A 23287-nucleotide genomic window follows, 5' to 3' on the forward strand; every position below is an offset into this window, starting at 1 on the left:
TACCTTTTATGCAACTCCTTGAATCCTAATAAATAACACTTTAATTGATCACTTTACCACTTTTTTTACTTTTAAAATTTTCGAATTCGTCTAACAGTAAACAGTTTTGCTCTTCTTTGGCAAATGCTAAAGAGCAACTGACGCTTGGAAGGCAATTCATGGAAAATTTCTAAGAATGTCTTCAAAATTTTCAAATATTCCAATAAGGAAATGTTCACGTACTTTCTGTATTAAATAAATCTATAAGAAAAAAACCGAGTCCCAAAACTCGTAAAATTTGTCTCCTAGCAATACGAAACCCTTAGAAACGGCCATCCTAAGACAAACCAGATGTTGAACAAACCTTTCAAAAAGAAAAAAATGGACAGCCAACATTTGGTATTTTTGCTTTACAAAGAAAAAATTTAACAATACATTTACATTCTTTTATGAATCTCAAATATTTATGACAGTGCCTTAAATTTTTTATTAAATAATTTGTTAATGTACTCTTAAAAAAGGATTGCTTTCTCAATATACATTTATTTTTACACGTACACTGAAAAAAAAGTATTGAACCAAGAAAATTTTTCTTGGTTGAAGCAAATCGTGGGATTGAATACGGCCAAGACTATTAAAGTATTGATTCAAGAAAACGATTTTCTTGACATAGGATATTTGGGAGAAGAACATATATTCTTGATCCAAGAAAATATGGAATTCGACCAAGAAGTTAGTCTTCTTATACGAAGTATGAAATGTATTAAATGAATAAAATATTTTCTTGTTCTAAGAATATATATAGTTAATTGAATTATTTTATTTGATTCATTCAATTTTTTGTAACGTTCGTTCAAGTAATTCAAGATTTAAATGAAGAAAACATTTATTTTGTGAGAAGAACAGATATTCTTGATCCAAGAAAATATGGAATTCGACCAAGAAGTTAATCGACTTGTACGAAATATAAAATGTATTAAATGAATAAAATATTTTCTTGTTCTAAGAATATATATAGTTAATTGAATTATTTTATTTGATTCATTCAATTTTTTGTAACATTCGTTCAAGTAATTCAAGATTTAAATGAAGAAAACATTTATTTTGTGAGAGAACGCAGATATTCTTGATCCAAGAAAATATGGAATTCGATCAAGAAATTAAGTAGCATGTAAGAAATGCAGAATATATTAATTCAAAATCATTTATGTATCAAATCAAGAAAGTATGTTCTCTGTCCAAGAAAATATTTTCTTGATTTGAGAAAATTTATAGATTTCAATCAAAAAAATACTTTCTCAATACAAGTAAATTATTTACTTAAATTACCCCCCCCCTTACCCCCATCCCATCTTTTCTAATACTTAGGTCAAACATTTTTATTATTTAATTAATTAACATTTATATTTTTTATTTAAATAATTAAATAATTGTTATTTTACATATATATTTACATTTAATTATTACTTAACACAAATACAACAAATATACCTTGAAAGAAAATTTTCCACGGTCGGAGGAATTGAACTCGGGTTGCACGCACCAGAAGCCGTCACGCTACCACTATGCCATCCTAGCCTCAATGGACAGTTTTCAAAAACTGATATTTAAGTTGCATATACATTTGAAGAAAAATATTTTCTTGGATCAAGAACACCGGCATTGTGTTAAGTAGAAAAAAGTTTCAAAGCAAATAAATAAAATGATTCGATTCAAGAAACATGAATTCTCCACACAATACTTTATTATTTAGCTTAAGAACATGATATTCTAGATTCAATACTTTTTGGTACTTCGGAAAAGTAAAATATTTGGTTAAAATAATTACATATTTAGTTCCGCCAAATACTAAATTGTTAATTCAAGAATTCTGTTCAATGCTAATAATTACTTGACACAAGAAAATGAATTTCTTTCTTCAAATAAATATGGGATTAATTGAATGTAATTTTTAATCAACTTGAAACAAATATTTACTTATATTAACCTTCATATTTTCTTGAATCAGGATTATATGAGCGTTGAATTAATTAAAATCTTGTTTTAAAGGAATCAAAAGAATGATTTAATTCAAGATCTTACACTTAATTGAATTGAATAAATAAAATATTTCATTCCAGAAAATATAATATTCTCGCAAGAAATTAATGATTTTGAAACATGAGAATATAGAAATGCTTCAAGTAAAAGAAATGCTTAGATTAATTAATATTTCTTTGAAACAAAATAATTTTTAATTGAGTTGAAACAATTATTAACTTGTATTAATCTTCCCATTTTCTTGGCTCAAGACTATGGGTGTTGGATGAAATAAATAGTTGCTTTAAAGGAAATAAAAAAATTATTTGACTCAAGATACCAAATGACTCAAGGTAAATTACTTGACGTGAGAACATGATATTCTTGATTCAATACTTTTTCGAGACTTGGCGCATGTAAAACAGTTCGTTTGAAACAGTAAGATATTTACTTATGTCAAACCCATATTTTCTTATTTCAATTACTTTGATCAATGCTCAAAATTACTTGACACAAGAAAATAAATTTCTTCCAATAAGAAAATATGGGTTTGTTTCAAATAAATCAGGTCAAGAAAATGCATTTACTTGATTCAATGAACTTTTTTTTTCAGTGTAGGAGACGATTTCCAAAAAATTATGTATTATACTAAAATTTATAATATCGAATGTTTCATTTTAACTAATGGAAACGTAAGAAAAACTATACAAAGTAATAAAAAATGACATTACTACTATTTCAGATTTAAAGAATATTAAAACTTAAATCTCACATTTAATTTAAAGTTGTAACTTAAATCATAATAAGTGTAATTGAAACAATAGATTTTTGATAATAACTATCTAAAAAGTTAAGGAAAACTTTTAAAAATTTTATTTTTTCCTAAAAAATTTGGTAAAACCTATGATGAATTTAGTTTTTCATAGAAATAATGGTGAATATTCCCTTAATTCAAGAATTATTCACAAAATATTTTAGACTAAGCCGTATTTGAGACATTCTCTGAAAAAAAAGCCACTTAAAAAAATGTGCTCACTTTCTTTCGTCAATTTTATAACTTTTAATACATCTAAAAACTAAGAGAAAAAACATGGTTTCAGGTCCGTGCAATGCGGGGTTGCCATACTGTCAGGGGGTCAAACTTTTTACCAAAATAATTTTCGAACCGCTATAACTTTAAAACAAATGAATGGATTTTAAAACGCCCAGAGAGTTTTTTTTTTGCAGAATTACCTAAACTTTAAAACTATGTATCACAAAAATTTTTTAAATTTATATTTTATAAAAAAAAATTGAAAAAATTTTTTTTTTCAATTTTTTACCATTTATACCCCCTTCGATTTTTTCAAAATTCCCTCAAAATATTCCTTTTTCAATTACCTTTTTATCCCACAAAAATAAATTTTGGGACAGCAATATTTGTAGGAGTTACAAATTAAAAACTAGCTCAGCGCACGCTCTTAATTCGAACAAAAGGCTTGGCTTGCCTAAATATGTCAGTAAATAGAAAGAAAAGTACAAAGCAAGAAAAATAATCAGGATTTTAGTGAATTCGAACTTTTGGTATTATTTTATTACATAAAATTAACCCTCCTACGCATACTTTTACACTCAAAAAATTTTTTTTGTTTTTTAAAAACCATTTTAAACGTAATTTTTATTGTTAAATAAATAATATGCAGTGTTGTCAATAATTTAATAGCATTAGTTTATCCCTAGGAAACCATTTGCAACTTGATAGATCTCTTAAAGTTAATTTAAACAAAAGTTATTAACAGAAATGATTGGACGAATATATTCGGCTTTGAGTACAGAAGTGTTAAAAATTTTATTATCTGCATTTAGCCTAACCCAGGATCAACGACGTGGACGTAGCAGACATTTGATCCCATTTTTATTTTTTTTTTTGCATTTTTTATTATTTTTATTTTTTTTTGTATTTTTTTGTATTTTAAATTTGTCATGGGACCGCTGTCATGGGACTCCACCCTAAATGAACTCGGTTGTAAGAAAGCATGCATCAGTGCCACCTAGTTTCATTTTTGGGTACTCGAATTTTATACGCGAGAGCATTTTCTCGAATTGAGAGCGTGCGCTGAGCTAGTTTTTAATTTGTAACTCCTACAAATATTGCTGTCCCAAAATTTATTTTTGTGGGATAAAAAGGTAATTGAAAAAGGAATATTTTGAGGGAATTTTGAAAAAATCGAAGGGGGTATAAATGGTAAAAAATTGAAAAAAAAAATTTTTTTTAATTTTTTTTATGAAATATAAATTTAAAAAATGTTTGTGATACATAGTTTTAAAGTTTAGGTAATTCTGCAAAAAAAACTCTCTAGGCGTTTTAAAATTACTAACTTTTTAGGACATTATCACCAATTGTTTAAGAAAAAGTATTTTCCCCAGAAAATAAGAAACATTTACCACAAATAATTGGTGAAAATTCCCAAAATTTTTTACAGTGCAGTCAAATACAATAGCGACCCAAGTAACCTGTATGTTTGCAGCAAGCTTGCAGCAAACTTACACCACAAGATTTGCAATCTTACACGTAAGCTTACTGCAAGTTTGCTGCAAGTACTAAAATGTCCTACTTGCTGCAAGATTGCACAGCAAGCTTAGGACAAGCCAACACTGCAAGTTTCTTAAAAATTCCCAAATATTTAATTATATAATATCCAGCAAATTATTTAATATTTAGTTTTTATTTAATTTTAATATATTTAATATTTATTTAAAATAATATAATGGCAACAACGTTATAATAAAAATGTCATTAATTTCTCCAATCCACAGAATTGTAGTTGTGTACTATTATCCGTGATCAGTGGATAAATAGTAAAAAATTGTAAATGTCGTGGCAGACATTAATTATTGATATTATGATCTAAGATACTATTGTGAAGCACCTGTTTAGGGGACTGATACTTATACTCTCCGCGAGACAAGTCGTGCGCGAGAGAGGTATTTCTCGCCATCTATCAGGGAATTGGAAAAGTAATAGAAGTTTCTCTTATAATTCTCTAACTCCGTGATAGATGGCGAGAAATACCTCTCTCGCGCACGACTTGTCTCGCGGAGAGTATAAGTATCAGTCCCCTAAACAGGTGCTTCACAATAGTATATATCTTAGATCATAATATCAATAATTAATGTCTGCCACGACATTTACAATTTTTTACTATTATCCACTGATCACGGATAATAGTATACAACTACAATTCTGTGGATTGGAGAAATCAATAACATTTTTATTATAACGTTGTTAACATTATATTATTTTAAATAAATATTAAATATATTAAAATAAAATAAAAAATAAATATTAAATAATTTGCTGGATATTATATAATTAAATATTTGGGAATTTTTAAGAAACTTGCAGTGTTGGCTTGTCCTAAGCTTGCTGTGCAATCCTGCAGCAAGTAGGACCTTTTTGTACTTGCAGCAAACTTGCAGCAAGCTTACGTGTAAGATTGCAAATCTTGTGGTGTAAGTTTGCTACAAGCTTGCTGCAAACTTACAGGTTACTTGGGGAGTTATCAAAATAGTTATAATATTTCAATGTGACTTCAACTGAAATTGATAAAATCGGTATTCTTCTATAAATAAAAACGAAAATTGGAATTTGTGAAGAACGAGTAAATAAAAAGAACATCAATCAACTTCATCAGTGGATCACGCGAAAGAAAGCGACTTAGGATTGGTTTGTAATATATATATATATAGATTTACAATAGTGAAGGAACGTTCAACACCGGAAATGTAAGTCAGGCTTTCAAGTTAAATAAATCGGTAGACGCGTCCTGCATCAGAGGACTATCGAATGATTCTGTGTTACTGCCGCTCTAACAGAGATGGCAACAACTACGACGAACGACTCTGTCCTTGTTGTGTACATATATATCTATCTCATGCATTCGAAGTAGCGTTCCACTACTGCTGTATCAGCTACCAAAACCGGAAATACTGGGAGGGCAGAAACCAATATCCTGAACGAAACGATGGGTCGCGGCAGTGGCTTTTAACATTGTTCCATGCAGAAACAGGATGCAGAACGAGGTTACACGTGACTGGACTGGACTCTTTCCCTTTTTCGTACCTCAATAGGATTCTAGTAACAGAAATAGGATATCGCTACTACGTAGTAAAGCTCACTTCAACAGGAAGCAAAATCCATCCCGTTTCTTGTTTCACTGGGGAAAAAAACTTGAATCAAAGAATATTACTTCCATTCAAATAGATGGTAATGCTGAAAGTAGATGTTTCTTAGGCTCAAAGGAGTTTCTCGTCTCGGGAATGAAATAGTTGATTATTTCGAATATGTTCTCGGATGAAATTCTCTTTTTGCGTCACTACTTAGAAAAACTTTTGATAATAAGACACTAGATGCTGATGGATAAATTTTTTGTCATCAAACTTTTTTATGAAAATGAAATTACCTTTTAAATAATTTTATAGACACACCTCATGACAACGAATTGCAAGATTTTTAAAATAATAATGAAGATAAAATTCGAAAATCATAAAAATGTTTAATGAGTACATTCCCTCTAGGGTTGATAGCGTTTGAAATTTTAATAGCCTTCGTAATGCATAATTTGTAGTGTTCGCGGAAAAGCACAAATGAGAAGCAAGTAGAGAGAAATTAATTAATTATTTAACGGGGAAATTAATTAACTTTAGCGAATGTGCTCAAGTTAAATTAATTTCAAACATTTACATTATCTGCATAAAATAATACGTTTCAAATTCTCATCACATTATTTCAGATGGCATTTTGTTATTTTTCTTTTATAAGTTTTCATTCAGCCCCTTTTTTCCAACATCAACCATACAGGTATTTTTTTATTATATTATATAGTCCTGTCACTGTAACACGATCAAAGCTGTTAGCGATGGCTTGCTGACTTTAAACTTTGAAAGGGGATTACTGCAGCCCTGGTTACAATACGCCAGGATTGGAAAGCCGCTTGAAACCCCTGAGGCGACGCTGAAAGAATTTTAAAACTTGGACCAAGTTTTCAGCATTGATGCGAATCCTTGGCTTTACGATGATGACACCATCTTCAATTTATAAGTCTTCAGTTTATAAATATTTTATTACAATAAGAAATTTATACATTATTTTCTACATAAACAAGAAGAGAAAAATTTAATTTCATAATTTTACAAACAAACGTTTTAATTAATGTATTAAACATAATTTTTAAATATTATGTATTAATTTTATTTTTGAAAATAAATGTTAAAAGCGTGAATTGTCATCAACATGTGAGCACATTTGCATGAAGAACTTTGACGTCTTTTACGCTTGTACGCTTCCCTTTGGCTTTTTTCCTTTCTCGCTATACGGAAGGGCACGTTGCTCGTCAAGTGTGCTCAACTTGAAAGCGGAAAGGTTCAGAGACGCGTAAAGTGCAACTTCCGTTTGGAACGACGATGGATCTTAGGGATGTACGAGGCTGGCAAAATCTTGAGAAACGAGGGTAATGATATTCCAAGTCGCTATTCAATCGTCAAACTACATGAAATACTAACAGTAAATGTCCATTACATCATCTGCGATGATTTGTAGATAATCAAAAATAATTACTGAAATATTATTCTCACTGTAATGTTAAATTTTTACAGATCCCCCTTTAGCTACATGAAGGGCGTAACGTGGCATCTTCCGCCAACAAAATTAGGAATATTAAAATAAATAACAAAAGATTATACCAGAATGAGAATCAATCCTAATGGTTGTAAAACAATGTAATTTTCAATATTAAATAATTCTTTATAAATCAGTTTCCACAATGCCAGGATAACAGATCAATTAATGGATTAAAATTTCGTATAATTGGAATGATTCTTTTGCTTCTTCATATTTTAATTTTTATGGATAATTGAAAGGGTATCTCACCCTCTTACTGGAACTATTAAAGATGACATTACTGGACCATCATTGTCTGTGGAGTAATTAATGATGATCTCAATGGAATGTTTTTCTGGTGAAATGAATTGGAGATGAGTCTCAATTATTCAAAAACAAGTGGAAGACGAAACCTTAGGTATTGTTTTCGACCTGTCAAACCAACAGACGTGGTCATTTTGCCAATTAGATGTTTTTATTGGTACGTTGCCAAAATCCCCAATTACATTTGGCCAAGTTTTTGTTTCTGTTCTGGTGCTCAGAGCCCAGACTATATCTTAGGGATTTTGCCACTTGGGGGTTTTGGCAACATACCATCCAGAGTGTCCACTATCCTGGATCACCGTGGCGTATATGGTATATGGTATATATCGAAGCATTTCGTTATATGAACCTTTAAGTTCGCTGGACACAGCCTTTTAAAACGACGTGAGACTATAATAGAACAATCACTTGGATCTCAGTTCCAGAGTGAGCATAATCAGAGGCACGACTTGAGAGCGTTTTGAGTCAAGGGACCAAAATACCTCAAAGGGCCGAAAACTATTTCGCGCCTAGTAATTATTATTCAGTAGTAATGATTTATCTCTTGATATTTGCGCCTGTAGAAACGCAACCTGTCCATCAAATTAATAAATTAAAATTGTACATTATCGACAGAATTGCGACCTACTGAAATATTGTATCCAGCGAAGTTCGGCGAGAGGGAGATCGACACGTCACAATGGAAAGATCGTTGTTTATTATAAAATAAAAGTTTCAATAAGTTGGTTCAAAATAACCGCCAATTTAATTTTCAATAAATAAAAAATAATTAAAGTATTCAGTCTCGTATCGAGTAATGGTGAGTTAAATATAATAAAATTTTAATAAAATTTTTTTTTTTTTTTAAATTTGATTGAGCTTGCTCTCTGACTCTTTTGCAAGTCTGTTTCATTAAAATTGTTAAATTGTTTAGGAATCATTAAATTTAGAATAAATGTGATTTGTGTGCAAATAAGTGTTTCTTTATTTATTTAACTTAAAGTCACTGCTCGTTCTTACTCCTAGTTGGCAAATTACTAAATTATTAAATATCAATTCTAAATATGGCTTGTCTAACTAATTTAATAAAGATAATTAACTACTGTATTTTGCAATTAATGTTCAATAATATAAATTTTACTTTTTCTTTCAGATAACCAACAGGTGCTAGTTGCTCCTCTCTCACACTTAGAACAAAGTTTTTTCCTCATAGCCAAAAGGTGCCAAGAAACAATAGATTTTAAGTAACAATTAGATAAATAATTTGAGAATCTGTTGAATATTCACAAAATCCTTAAAGTTGAGACAGTCACATAAGTGTAGTATAACGAATATTGGTGTTATAAAAATATAGAATTTATTTAAATTATCAAATTTTATTCAATCGTTTTACAAATCCAAAAATAAATGAAAAATTTATTCACAGGTCTAGTTCTAAATCTCAGATATATATATAGAAATAAAGAAAGAGGCGAAAAAAACAGATGGAAGAACCGTGTGTAAAATTGCAAAATCAAAATGATAGAATACAAGGAGAAAAAGTAATGATAAAATATGATGGATGATGGAGACAGAGGGAGTGGGTGAAAAACGATCATGCGAGTGAAACGAACTGGGTCTCGGTCGTGATAAATATTCAAAGGCAAAATTTAAAAGTTCCTTGGGAAATGGAAGAATATCCATGGTCGTTTTGCGACGCTCTGAAGAATTCTTTACATTAATGGCACAGTCAAGAAAGAAAATAAATTCGAATAACGATAGTGATATATATATATATATATATATATATATATATATATAAACTTGAGGTAAAAGGAGGCCTGACTTTTTCGGTTATAAAAAAAACTTTTAAAAATATTTGCCTCTCAAAATTTTCAGTTTGTTAGTGTTCGTATTTTTCAACCTTAAAGACATTTTACAAGATTAAAAACTCCAAAGTGTGCATCAAAAAACTTTTTCTTATCTAGATCAGATTTTATTTGTTCGAACAATGAATATAATCCACTTGGTAATCAACAGTAAGCTTCAAAATTCCCGGGAGACGAAAGAGTCAAAGGCACATGAGATTGTCATTTCGCCCCGAGGGAACGAAGAAAGTTACTTTAATGAAATTCACTAAAATTTGATGGAAAAGTAGAATGTCTTGAAAAATAATTTTTATCATATATTTTTTGAAATTATAATTTTTCTTCTTTGGGAATTTTTAAAATTATTCTTCGAATATGAATATCGACTCAATTTTCACAATTTTTTTTTTTTTTTTTTCGCAAGAAGATTAAAAAGTAGGTGCAAATGAGAATTTTAATTCTGAATTAGTATGAAAAGTCTCCAAGATGGGAGAAAAGGGAACGATAAAAGTAAAGGAAGACGAATGACTTTTTAACCCCGCGATTCTTTCGGAGGTCTTAATTGGCTCGTGGTATGGAACCCACAAGAAGTGTCATTGGAATGAAACTGTGACCACTTTTCTTAATGCGAATTTTATTGTAATAGACTAAGCGAAATGCATCGTATCATAAATTTTACATCTGAATCAGGAAAGATGCTTTGCTCTCAAGTTGTCAATAAAATTTATAGTTCCAAAAGCGGTTCAATTTTACAGTGTCCTTTCAAAATTATGAGACTGTAGAGGGATTCTGCCAAGCACAACTTTAAGTAGTGCCGTGGTTACCAATTGTAGAAGCTATGTTCAAGCATTAGAAATATAGCGCCATTGCTATATAGTGCATTTTGCTATTGAGAAAAAACAGAATGCACATATTTTTAATTTGTTAATGCTAATTAGACTGATAATATTCTAATCTTATTTTTATTTTAAAAGTAATGTAAGGTTAAAGAAATAAAAATAAATTTAGTTCTACTATATAGCGATGTGGCAAAGATGTTGTCAATTGCTACGAGCATCAATTGTTTACAGTTAAATTCTGTGTCTACAAAGCTTTGCGCTATCATAGCGATTACAAACATTTCACCTTAGAAAATTAAGGTCAAAAGATGTTTTAAATTGGAAATTAAATGACAAATTAATGTTGGTAGAATTATTTTGTTAAATAAATATAGTAAATATAATAACTTTTTAAATTTAAACGATTTGAAATTGTAATATATAATACTAAATTGAATTGTTTCTCACTTACCTATAACAAAAAATTTCTGAATAATAGATCTTTGATAGTTTTCATTTTTAGATTATCCTTATAATTTAAAATTTAAATAAACCCACGGATGTTTACAAAAAATGTGTTTGGTTTTTTCTCAATACCAAGATGCACTACATAGCATTGGCGCTATATTTCTAATGCTTAAACATAGCTTCTACAATAGTTAGCACGGCATACATGTAGACACAGAATTTAACTATAAACAGTTGATAATCGTAGTAATTTGACAACATATCCTTGCCAAATCGTTATATAGTAGAACTAAATTTATTTTTATTTTTATTTCTTTAATCTTATATTACTTTTAAAATTAAAATAATATTAGACTATTATCAGTCTAATTATCATTAACAAATTAAAAATTTTATTTTCTAATTTAATCGCTAAATAGCAAAAAGTGCTACATAGCACTAGTGCTAAACAGAATCCCTCTACTGACTTTTCGATTTCGGTATGCTTTATAAATTTAGGATGAATTTTCTTTTTTGCTTTTTATTTTCTCTACAATACAAACGGAAAATTTTAAAAAATATTTTTCCATCTCGTCTACAATATTTTTAGTGTCAGATGATATTTTTACCAAACGATTTTATTCATATTAAAATATTTTTTAGAGCCTGTAAAAAAAGTTACGTTTTAACAACGGCTATTGTTGGGAAGTTTGAATCTCGATAACGGGGAATTTTTAAATTTCAGTAACGAATTTTTTGCCCATTTTTTCTTTTCAATTTAAATTATTATTAATCCTAGCAATTGGATTGTCGGTAAATTAATAGATCCTAATTTTTTTCTTTCTAAGTTTTGTGTCCTATGCGTATATGGGCTAGGACGAAGATTTGGGAACGTTATTAATGATTATAGATAGCCTATTTTAGCTTCACAACATGTAAACATGTATATTATTCAAATTACTATAAGTTTTTATGTATTCCAAATATGATGCTCTAAGTGTAACCAAAATTAAGCTTAAGAAGTGCCGTAAGTTTTCTGTCCTATGCGTACATGGGCTAGGAAGAAGATTTGGAAAGTCTGTCTGGAAAATTGGTCAAGACTTTTAATTGACACTATGAGGTATTTATAAAGCATGTGCTTTTTTCTGAAATTGTTTTTTCTCTTATAAAGAAATATTTAGGTGAGAAAAGGCCCCTAGTATTGAAAAGTAAACAAAGTGTGATAAAGACATTACACGTGCTATTCCTACTTTGTGTAGGAAATCTAATCTTCCTTATCATCCTAGATGTGTGGTACAGTTTTCTACTTTGCTTGATAGGTCGTTCGCTAGATGCTGTAAATCTAGGTCGTTGTCTCCTTCAACTAATTCGCAATCCTCACAGACTTCTGTTAGCTTGGATAGTATTATGAGAGTTATTAAGGATTTATCTACAATAGTTTCTAACAACTTCTCCTTCATGTCTGAAAATATTCCAGAAATTAGTAAAAAAAACTCGATGATTCGCAGTCTAGGCTGAATAATATGTAAAGCAGAGTTGTTGACAGAACGTCTTACTGTTGTCGAAGGGAGACTTGATGAATTTAGTCAAACTGTTTTACAAAAGTTGATTTTAATTCAGTAACCCAGCAAACACGTTCTATAAGTATTCCATAACAGTGAGGTCACAGTGTTATGGAGCATCTGTTCCTAAATAGTTACAGATCTGTTACATAACCTGATTATAACAGGGTTCTAGAACATAGTTACAAGTTAGTTACAGAATAGTTCTGTATTATGCTTATATGTCACAGTTCTATCACAATGTGATGTAAGAGTTATATAACTTTAATGTCACAAATTTTTTGTAACTGTTGTTCCAATCTTGTTCTATAACTGTGTAGGAACATATTATTATGTAACTGTTCTAAACGTCTGTTGCAATTCAGTTCTGTAATATAATTGTAATTACAATTAAGAACATTTCTGTAACAATGTTACGTGTCATTTTTATAATACCAAAGTCACAAATGATCTACTATAACTGTAAATAATTTTAAAAAAATACATATATATATATATATATATATATAAAGTCATTATTTACAACAAATTGCATTCTTATTTCTTTTATAACTACTATTAGTAGCATTTTTACTGTATTTTTAAATTTTCTTGAGTTTTATTATTCTTCTTCTTCTATTCAATCAATATTATTATGTATAAAAGTCTCATAAATTGTTTTAATAATGTGATGTAATTATTCGTTAATTGTTTAGTATTACCGTATTTGGCATTATTGTTATTTGTAGTGGCAAATTTTTTTAAAAAATTAATTTGACAAAGAATTTTGTAAAATCCATTTATTTAAATGAAAAGTTAGAATATAATTTTTTTTTTTAAATTTAGGAATTTTATTAATTAAGCTATAATTTATTGCATTAATCTTTCATTTCAAAATTAATTTTTAAGTCTTTCCTTATACATTTAACCCTTAAAGCGCACACTTACGAATCCATCCTTAAAGTCAAATTAATTAACATAGGTCAAATGCCTTGCCCAAAAAGTGTGGTTTGGAAGTATTTTACACAAATAAATCCAGTTGAAGATACTATATCACATACAAGTGTGTCTATTGTGGAGAAGCTTACGTGAAGCTTATATAATGATTAACAAATTATGTAATTTCATATAATAACACTTCTATCCTTTATTTTTAACCTACATACTAAAAAAATACATATTTAAATTAAAAAGCCAGTTAATTATCATTTAAATGAATATTCTCGTATATTCTCATAAATTCTCTTTTCTTCGGTAATTTACCACAATTTTCTTTCTTACCTTCTCTGGTTTCAATTTTACCGAGAATTTTAAAACACTAAGCCAGAGTTGCCGAGTGACCTACTAGTCACAGTCAAAGTGTGTCAGCCAGCAAATTATCAGTCAATAAAGTAATAATTTCCTATTTATCATTGGGCACGAAAATAATACAAAATTTCCTGAAATAATTTAATCAAGAAAAATATTTACAACATTAAAAATGAAAAATACTGACCTGCAATGATAACTCGTGCAGTGTGGCTAATTTGTCCCTCGCCATTTCGTGCAATGCAGGTGTAATCACCGATATCTTCATTTCTAATGGTAGAAATCCGCAATTCTGTACCATCGTTGAAGATGCCGATGGTCGTTGATATTTCAACAGGATTGGCGTCCTTATACCATAGGATTTCCGGTGTCGGCGTTCCTTCCGCTTGGCAGTTGAGAATTATTGCATCGCCCAAATTTACATAGATTATCTCCTCCGGTGTAATACTAAATCTAGGAGGCGCTGGAATAGAATTAGATTTTGTGAATTATTCCATTACAAAATTCAATTCATCAAAACTTAAAATTCATTAGATTATTATTAATCTCATTTCGACGTCTGTTCATTTTCGAAAATAAATTTAATTCTTAAAATTTTATCCCTAAACTGTAAACGATTCACACAAACATACTACTTGTCCAAATATACTTGAAATCGTGCGACTATTAAATGTGTAAACGAGCAAAGAGTTTTTTAGGGAAAAAAAGAACAAAAGAGTTTTAAATGCTGTTGCTGGTGTAAGTGTAACTTCCCTTGATGTCGTCTCGACGAAAAAAGAGAAAATGTTGGGACAAGTTGGACTGAAGCGCGGGTAAAAGAGCTTGAACAAGACGACAACCGGAAGAAGAAAAGAGGAACATTGGTATCCAAATGTTTCTCAGCTAAAACTTGCGCGCCCCTTGTATAAGCGAGAGAAAAAGCAATAATAAGTTCCCTCTTTCTCATCGTCGTTTTCTCTTAACTCTCCCCCTCTCATCCCTTACTCTATTTGCCTTAATGCCAACATCCTTCTTCTCATTGTCAAACATTTCTACCGGAAGAAAATTCTTGAGTCTTCGCCAAAACTGAAATATAGTTTATCACATTTACAACAACACTTTCCGCGCGAAAAGTCTGGAATAAAGGGGCATATATCGATTGATATTTTTATGGAATATAACATAGCGGATTACGATTTTATTTATCTTTCGAAATGGATAGCGAAAGAGGAAAGAAAAAAATTTACTAGATAAAAGTCAGACAATATTTTCAGACAATATGTGAAAAATTTGAAAAAGTGACGTTCTACAAATAGATTTTAAACTCTAAGACAAGTTTGGATTTTAAAAAATATTTTTTTTCCACTATTAGGTATATTTATTAATATAGAAATATACATTTTTTTGTAAAACACATTATGAATACTCTCAAAAGTATTTCACCATACTTTGTCCATATAGTTTAAAAATATGAAAAAATAGGCTTGCTTCTTCTCATGGTTTGCCATACTGTGCCCACAGTTCTAAATTTTGACAGTAAACTTTAAAAATATGAAGAAGGTTTTTTCTTTCATCCATGCTTTGCCACACTTTGCCCATGGTTCAAGAATAGAAGAAATTTAAATATTTTGTGTTTACATCAGTTGTTTTAATGAAAAATTTATTTTTGTTGTCACCATATTCTTTAACCATGGAATTTGCTCATTAGTAACACTTTTCCATACTTTGTCAAATTTAGTACCTTATTTCGCCATAAATCCTTTACCCATAGTTTCCCATCTTTTAACCGTACTTCCATTACGAATGTAAACAAAGTTTTACGTCACTTCGAGATTATTGACGTCTGTTAATAAATAACACAATAGCAAGAAAAAAACATTTTTATATTTATATCGAGTGCAAATAAAATTTTCACTTACCGTGAACATCGAGATGAAACCACGTGCCGTTTTTATGTGTGTTGGGAGGCCTATTGAGGAAGACGACCTTGCACTCATACCAGCCCTGATCGGTCTCACGAATGTTGGTCAGGTTAAGACTAGCGTCGCCATAGGGTGATTTAGGACTCACCCTTGAGACTCGATCTTCATAACCTTCGCCACTGTGGGTTGGATATGACTCGTACCATATGTAAATTGGTATCTCCTGCCCCTTACATAACATCAATATTTGACATAAACGAGTGATCTTTATCATCATTAAAAGCAGACGGCAATGTTTGTATTTAAGTTTTTTAAATCAATTTCAATTCTTTAATATAAATATTGAATCAAAAAAGCAATAATATTCTCACATGTCAATTATATGAGATTTCTCTCAATAATAATTTCAACAACAACAAATTTTTTTTTGCACATCACCATCTGCTTTAACATATTATGAGAAAATGAAACACGATACACACACAAATGCAACGAGTGGATGCAAATGAAAAAAGGGAAAAAATGTCTTTAATTCTTTGAGTACTCCAATAAATCGGATTTCTCAAAGAGATTCTCTAGTTGTTAAATAATTTAATTTATCATGCAGTGATAATGTTGAATATGATAAAAGACGAACGTCACTAATTTGTGTTAAATTGGCCTTACATAGACAATCAAGTATAAAAAATATTCTACAAAAAGGACATCTATTCCATTAGAGAAAGAAATTTCTCCAATGAAGTAAAATGACCATATAAAATAAAAATAATGTAATAGAAATACAATAATGTAATAATAATTTTCAATATTATTAAAATAATTATAAATACAGATTATTGTGTTACTTAATTCCATATAGAGAAAAGTATTCATTACAAAATAGTTCTTGTAAAAATATACAAATTTAAACAAAATATTGAATATTAAAAATATATATATGGAGAGATGATGAATATTTTAATTGGATAAAGAAGAAGGAAAAGTGACCATACAGAAAAGCAAGAAAGAAAATATGCAACATTCATATTTTTCTAAAGATTGAATAATTCTACTTTGAAGAAATACAAATTATTCTACACGAAGCTGAGTTACAGTAAATTAAATTAATCTAATTAGGATCGGTTGAGAGAGACTGTTCAATGCTATTGGGAGCCTTAAAGGCAAGAATTTTTTTTCCATTTATCACTTTAAAAAAATATAACTACAGTAAACCCTCGTTAACGCGTACTCGGTTAACACGAATTCTCTCTTAACACGAACAAAAATTGCGGTTAACACGAAACCCGGTTAAGACGAAACTCGAACAGTTTTTGGGGTCCTCATTTCGTTCTTAGCTCGGTTAACGCGTACAAATTGGTACCATCACACTTAGAGTTCTTTGTTCCAAATATTTTTCCACCCCTTAAAATATTTTTGATAATGTAATAATTTTATTAATCGTTTGATCAATTAGTATGAAAACGTATTTCCGTCAAATAATACAAGAAATAGTGTTTACATTGCTATGAGTGAAAGAAAACAATCGAATATCGACCTAAAAGCAAAATTATTAATTATGGTACTTTATGTTATTTATTATGAATGCCTCGATAACACGAATTATTTTAATACGAACTGCTAATTTTTCGGTCCCTTCAAGTTCGTGTTAACGAGGGTTTACTGTAATACAAAATTTTTTTTTGATAATGTTTAGGGGTGAAAAATCGATTATTTTCTTTATCTTTTCTTATAGTTAAGTATCTCAAGCATAAAGTCCCATTTAATTGTCAGTGATTTTATAATTTCGAAATTGAAGCTACTACAGAGAGTCTACTATATGGAGTTGGAATTGATGATTCAGTGTAAGTTAAGAAATAATTTTTTACTTTTGTATCTTTTAAAACTTGTGACGAAGTAGTTTCGTCACAGTTGTCTCTCTTTTATTTTTCTTACTAATAATGTTAGTTTTCCATAAATTCAAATTTTGCCCGTCAATTTTGACTTAAGGTTTAAAGGAAGATGAAAACTCCCCTTTAATTGACCAGCGTTTTCGGCGTTTCGAGGAAAAATGTATCAGACGACGAAAATACGTTTTCAATATAGCTTGATTTTGGATGTTGATAAGAGAAGACATGGAGTTGTTGCTTTAAGTATGCTGACATGGGATATGTTTCGAATAATCAAGTTTCTCTTTTTGGTTAATTTTCCCGACGGAACTCCCTTTGAGATATTTTTGTGAGATTTGTTGATATTTATTGATTAAAGATTTGACTATTGTTTTTGTTAGTTTTTCAATATAAAATTAATTGGCGTCCGACTGCCGCGTTGGTGCTAATTATTTTTGATTTGTGACGAATAAGGGAAAATGGTTATTTGATCTATGTATAATTTTTGATTTATCATTAAACAATCGTTATAGGCCATTTAAACAAAAGAAGAAGAAGAAGAAGAAGAAGAAGAAGAAACTACATTACCGATTCATTTCAAATTTGGTACGTTGGGGGAGGATTTAATACTTTGAGTAAATTTAAATGTTCATGGTTTCAGATAATTTCTCGCTGAGGTACAGTGAATACTGCAAATAGATTTTTTCCAAAGACGTTCTTGGAAAAGTTTTTCACCTTGTTTATTGATATTTTCGCATAAAATAATTACGAGTATTATTGAAATGATACTTAATAATGAACTGAAGTTTAAAATTTATTGTACCTATATTTGAAAAAAAAGCCAAAAGACGTTTTAATAATATTTTAGTAGAAGAGACTAGGTGCAGTTGTTACAATTTTGTTAAAATCAGTTACAGTGATTAGAGTTTAACTCCAATTTGTTTGGTCATACAATTAAATGAAAGGTATATTATCTAATTTTAAAAGGCCATAATTGATTTAGCTCTATATCTATTATTTAATCAACTAGAAGCATTTGAGTGACAGCGTGTAAATTGTAACAACTGCACAAAGTAAATGTCGGTTGTTACAATACCAAGAATCATCTATAACATTTCTAAATTAAAGGCAAATAATTTTATAATCTTTTACTCAACGTAATAGTGCGTGACAGTCTCATAGAGATGGCAGCACTAATATTGTTTCGAATTTTTAAAAAATATCCGTTCTCATCATCACTTGTAACAACTGCACAACAGGTACATTTTTTACAATAAATCACTTTATTAAAAAAGTATACACTAAATGTGGACAACCAAGGCAGTTTGTTAAAGCTAAATCCTCATAGAATTAATATTAAGGTCTATTAGTTATTTAAAAAATATCAACCAGAGAAATATTTACTTTTGGCCTCTAAAAACCAATGTGCCTATTTTTTTACTTGTAAAACCTAAGGGTGAAATTTAAAACAGATAGTAATTGTTAAATTAATATTAAAAAATGTTTTCGATCCCACTGTTTAGATTCCATGAGTTTTCAATAGATAAAATTATTTAAATACGGTTACTCAATTCCGTTAAATGATTTTTTTCTTGCAAAAAGTCAACTATTTCTATTTCTAGCTACCCGTCCTACTTACAGGAAGCCACAAATTCGATTGGGACTCACATATCCCGTGATACAAATTTATACTTATATTATAGTGAGAACATGAGGCAAACGACTTATAGAATAACTCAAGCGTGAAGGTACATTAAATCATATACAAACTGTCGATAGTCAGGCACACACGCAGAACTCTCGAAGTCGAACATTACGCTTCGATTAACCCCTAAATGCTACCCCAAATTTATAGATTAGCATTAATCACTTAAATACAAATGCATCAATGCAAATTGTCTTACGCTTAATACAGGGATAATTCGGGTTGTTCAATTTAAATCGATCGAGTAAACTGTGTTTCATCTAAATTAATGGTTCTTTCCAAATAGTGCAAATAGCAGTGTAACAGTTTGCGACGAACTTGAAGTTTACTTGGAGTTTACTGTATAAACTTACTGCAAGTCTGTTGTACCTATAGTATTATCAACTTTTTAAGCACAGTTCAAATATATTTCTCGCGTAAAAAATTCTTTATTTGGATTTAGCACATTGTCTACATACATCGAATTGCCTACTGACAGTTTCCTTGTCCTGTTTTTCTTTTTTAGGGCTTTTATCGATAGGGGCTACTTTTCCTTTTTCTATGACTATTGTACGAGGTTTCTCGACCAAGTTGGGTTAAAACGATCTCTTTTGAGTTTATGATCCTGACGTGCCTCTTTTGCCTGAATTGAAGCTTGGTGCAGACGTTCGTCTGCATCTTCTAATGAGTTAATTATTAGAAGCACAATCGCTTCTGTATGCTTTAACCTTACAGTCTGTATGAGCAATGTTAAACATTTCAGTCCCTCCTTGATTGTCATGTTGTTATTCTTCTGCACCTCGCAGAACTTCAGCATTTTGCTGACCTCCTGTACAATCGTTTCAATGTTTTCTGACTTTTAATTCCGGAGCTTCGTGCACTGGAACGATTATGGAGTATATCATTAATGGGTTATGTGGTATGAAAACCATTTAATGTCAGTTTGTCCCGGTCCCCACTACTGGACTTTATCCGACATCTGTCGGATTGTAGTCAAGTTTAGGAGAGCAGCTGTCCTAAAAAGAGTTGCTGTGAGTTTAAACGTCGAGTAGTGCTGCACAACAGTCAATAGCACAACTATTCTATCAACAGTTTTTTGTCAACTTACATAAACGAATTTTCATTTCTATTATTTGTACATTAATAGTGTCAGAGAGTTAGTACAGGTTTACCACAAAATCACTCATTTTGGGATTTCAAAGCACCAAACCGGTACGTCTGCTATTCTAAGTAATTGAGGCAACTGGTAGGAACATCTAATGCACCAAAATTTAATCCACGTCTACATATCAAATTCAGATGCATTGTTGAAAACAGATATGCAAATGCCTTGACTCGTTATACTGCTAGCACTTCTCTTTTTTCTTCACTCACAAAATCAATTGGTTGATTGATCACTTAATTCCCCACAGCATCATTGACAATATTTATGTCAAAATTGTGAAAATAGAAGCAGTATTGTAAATATTGCTGAAAGTTTAGATGCTGTGAGATTGCTTGGTTTAGAATGATATGTAGAACCACCAAATCGTTACTGCCCTCCTGCATTCATGAGCCACTGGTCATTGCCCCTACGTTAGGCGCTTGATGAGCAAACGCAGTGTGGGATTTAGCCGAAGCATTACTCCGCAGGTACTATGCCTTTGTTTCTAGAACCGCTCACACTTAATGTATGTCTGTATAGAAGGAACAATCGGACATTAACAGGCTGCTACCATTTGGCCAAAATAGACCCTAAACCGCCTCCGTTAGTTACATAGACGTTATTGCACTGGCAAAAGGCATTGATGTTGCAATTTTTTAACGAAACTCATCAGTTTGCTTTTAAAGTCCCACGGTTAAATGTCTGGCATAGTATGAGTAACGGCTAGAATTACTTTTTGTGAAATGTTTTCGTTATAATACAAATTTGTTTCATTTTACAAAGCAAAAGAAGAGTCTGATAAAGTATGGGCAACGGCTAGAATCAATTTTTCGGAAATGTTATACTTTTTTATCAAATTTTGTCCATTTTCCTAACTTTAGGAACACAGGAAAAAAAAGTCTGACTCCGTTTACACCTGAAATTCAGCCTATGTATTTCACATAAGTCTGTCCTTGTTTAGCGGGGCTGACTCCATTTACACATTAAATTCAGCCTCAAAAATAGGCTAAAAGTAAGACTTTTTTTTAGTGTGAAGAGTCTGTCAAAGAATGCAATTACTAAAATAACTTACTAATTACTTACTAATCTTGTAAAGTATAGCAATGACTATTATTATTTTTTTTTAAATTTTTTTATTTTTTGTAACAAATTTTTTTTAATTTTTGTAAAATGGGCATAGTTTTTGCCCATACTTTGCCAGACTTTTCCCATAATTTAGGAAAATGTATGAAATTTGATAGAAGAATAAAAAATGTCTGAAATATTAATTCTAGTTTTTGACCATACTTTGAGAGACTCTTCCCATTGTTCGGAAAATGTATAAAATTTGATAAAAAAGTATAAATTTACCAAAAATTGATTCTAGCCGCTGCCCATAGTTTGCTAGACTCTTTCCGGTAAGAAGGCTTGAATAAAAAGGTATTAAGAATTATTTCATCATCAATAAAAAGACGAAAATTTTAAATACTTCTGAATTCCTTTTTTGTCCGCTAAATTTAATACTTCTATTAAGTCAAATTCTACTATAAAATGAATCCTTTTCAATGCCCAAAGTTTACAATATTAGAATGAATACTTTTTAATCACTTAAAGTGGAATAAATTTGTGATCTATCTAATGCCTTTTAATTCCTTGTAAATTAAATGCTTGCTGGTGACAAAACAAAAATTGACCAATCAAAATCCAAGTTACTTGAGAAAAGAATGAAAAAAGAAATGAAAATGGCTCTGTTCATTGACAGTTGTAATGTGCTTGACTTTGTAACTGGTGATAAAGTTGAGTCTCCAATAAGACAAGGTGCGCATCGATGTTCATAATAGCTATAGGTATACTAAAGTATGCTGTGGTATATCTATAGCTATGAACATCGATGCGCACCTCTCTCACATTGGAGACTCAACTACATTGGAGACTCAACTTAAATGGCGTCAACTGCGACTGTCCACGTGCATATGATCGGGTGCAAATTACCAAAGTGCAAATAAAATCCCACATAGCACCGAGAATTTCTCTAAACTAGACAGGATCTCGCCCAGTGAGGTTATAAATATTGCGTGGTAAAAGTCATGGAGAATGTGAGGTTATTTAAATAATAATATAATAAGGAAATATAATATAATAATAAGGAGTATAATAAGGAAATATTGAATATCAAACTTGAGCAAAAATTTTACTGTGAATAATAACTTGACATGTTCAGGCAATATTGTATCAATGTTGCATGCAATATTCGCCCAATTATTAAATTTTCGTCTGCTAATATAAACTGAGCGATTTCCTGTCAAGTTTCAAGAAATTTTTGGTGCTGTGTGATTTTTATGTAAATCACGTATAATGTAAAACTTTTATTAAAACTTTATTTAATTTTAATTATTACTTTCCTTTATTTCACTTACTCATAAAAAATTGACTTCCTGAGCATCACATTTTCCATAAATACCTATATTTAAAATTGAATACCTTTCTACACCTAACCTAAAATTATGTGCTTTTTAATTCCTTTCTTATACCTTGGTCCCCTTGATCAACGTTTATGTGACGATATTAAAGGGAATTAAAAATCTTTTATTTGTATACTTTTATTGGGAATTCGAAACTCAGGACAAAAAAGGAATTAAAAGGAATTCAATTTTTTCAATACTTTTTAATGCAAGCCTTTTTACCGGGTTCCGATAGATGGGAAAATAAGTAAAAATTGATAAAAAGAAGAATACGTTTGTAACTTACAATGAACTTGCGGGTATAATAGCAACCCTGTCGAAAATGTGACCAATAATAGAAGGTTTAATAAGT

At 30.2% G+C, this 23287-nt stretch overlaps 1 protein-coding gene across 7 annotated transcripts in view; it reads right to left on the bottom strand.

Moving 5' to 3' along the window:
* LOC122506350 (protein turtle-like) overlaps window positions 1-23287 on the bottom strand; it is a 325273-nt gene that overhangs the window by 77617 nt on the left and 224369 nt on the right. For 6 of the 7 annotated variants that reach the window (XM_043618465.1, XM_043618466.1, XM_043618468.1 and 3 more), the window contains exons 6-7: window positions 15799-16030; window positions 14088-14363 (exon numbers count right to left, since the gene is read on the bottom strand). In XM_043618465.1, coding sequence (XP_043474400.1) covers window positions 14088-14363; window positions 15799-16030 — 508 coding nt within the window. The remainder of the gene's footprint in view (window positions 1-14087; window positions 14364-15798; window positions 16031-23287) is intronic. The other variant, XM_043618467.1, reaches the window with a different exon arrangement.

The sequence above is a fragment of the Leptopilina heterotoma genome, unplaced genomic scaffold (genome assembly GCF_015476425.1).
Source record: "Leptopilina heterotoma isolate Lh14 unplaced genomic scaffold, ASM1547642v1 Lhet_41, whole genome shotgun sequence".
In the NCBI taxonomy this organism is placed as follows: Eukaryota; Metazoa; Arthropoda; class Insecta; order Hymenoptera; family Figitidae; genus Leptopilina; species Leptopilina heterotoma.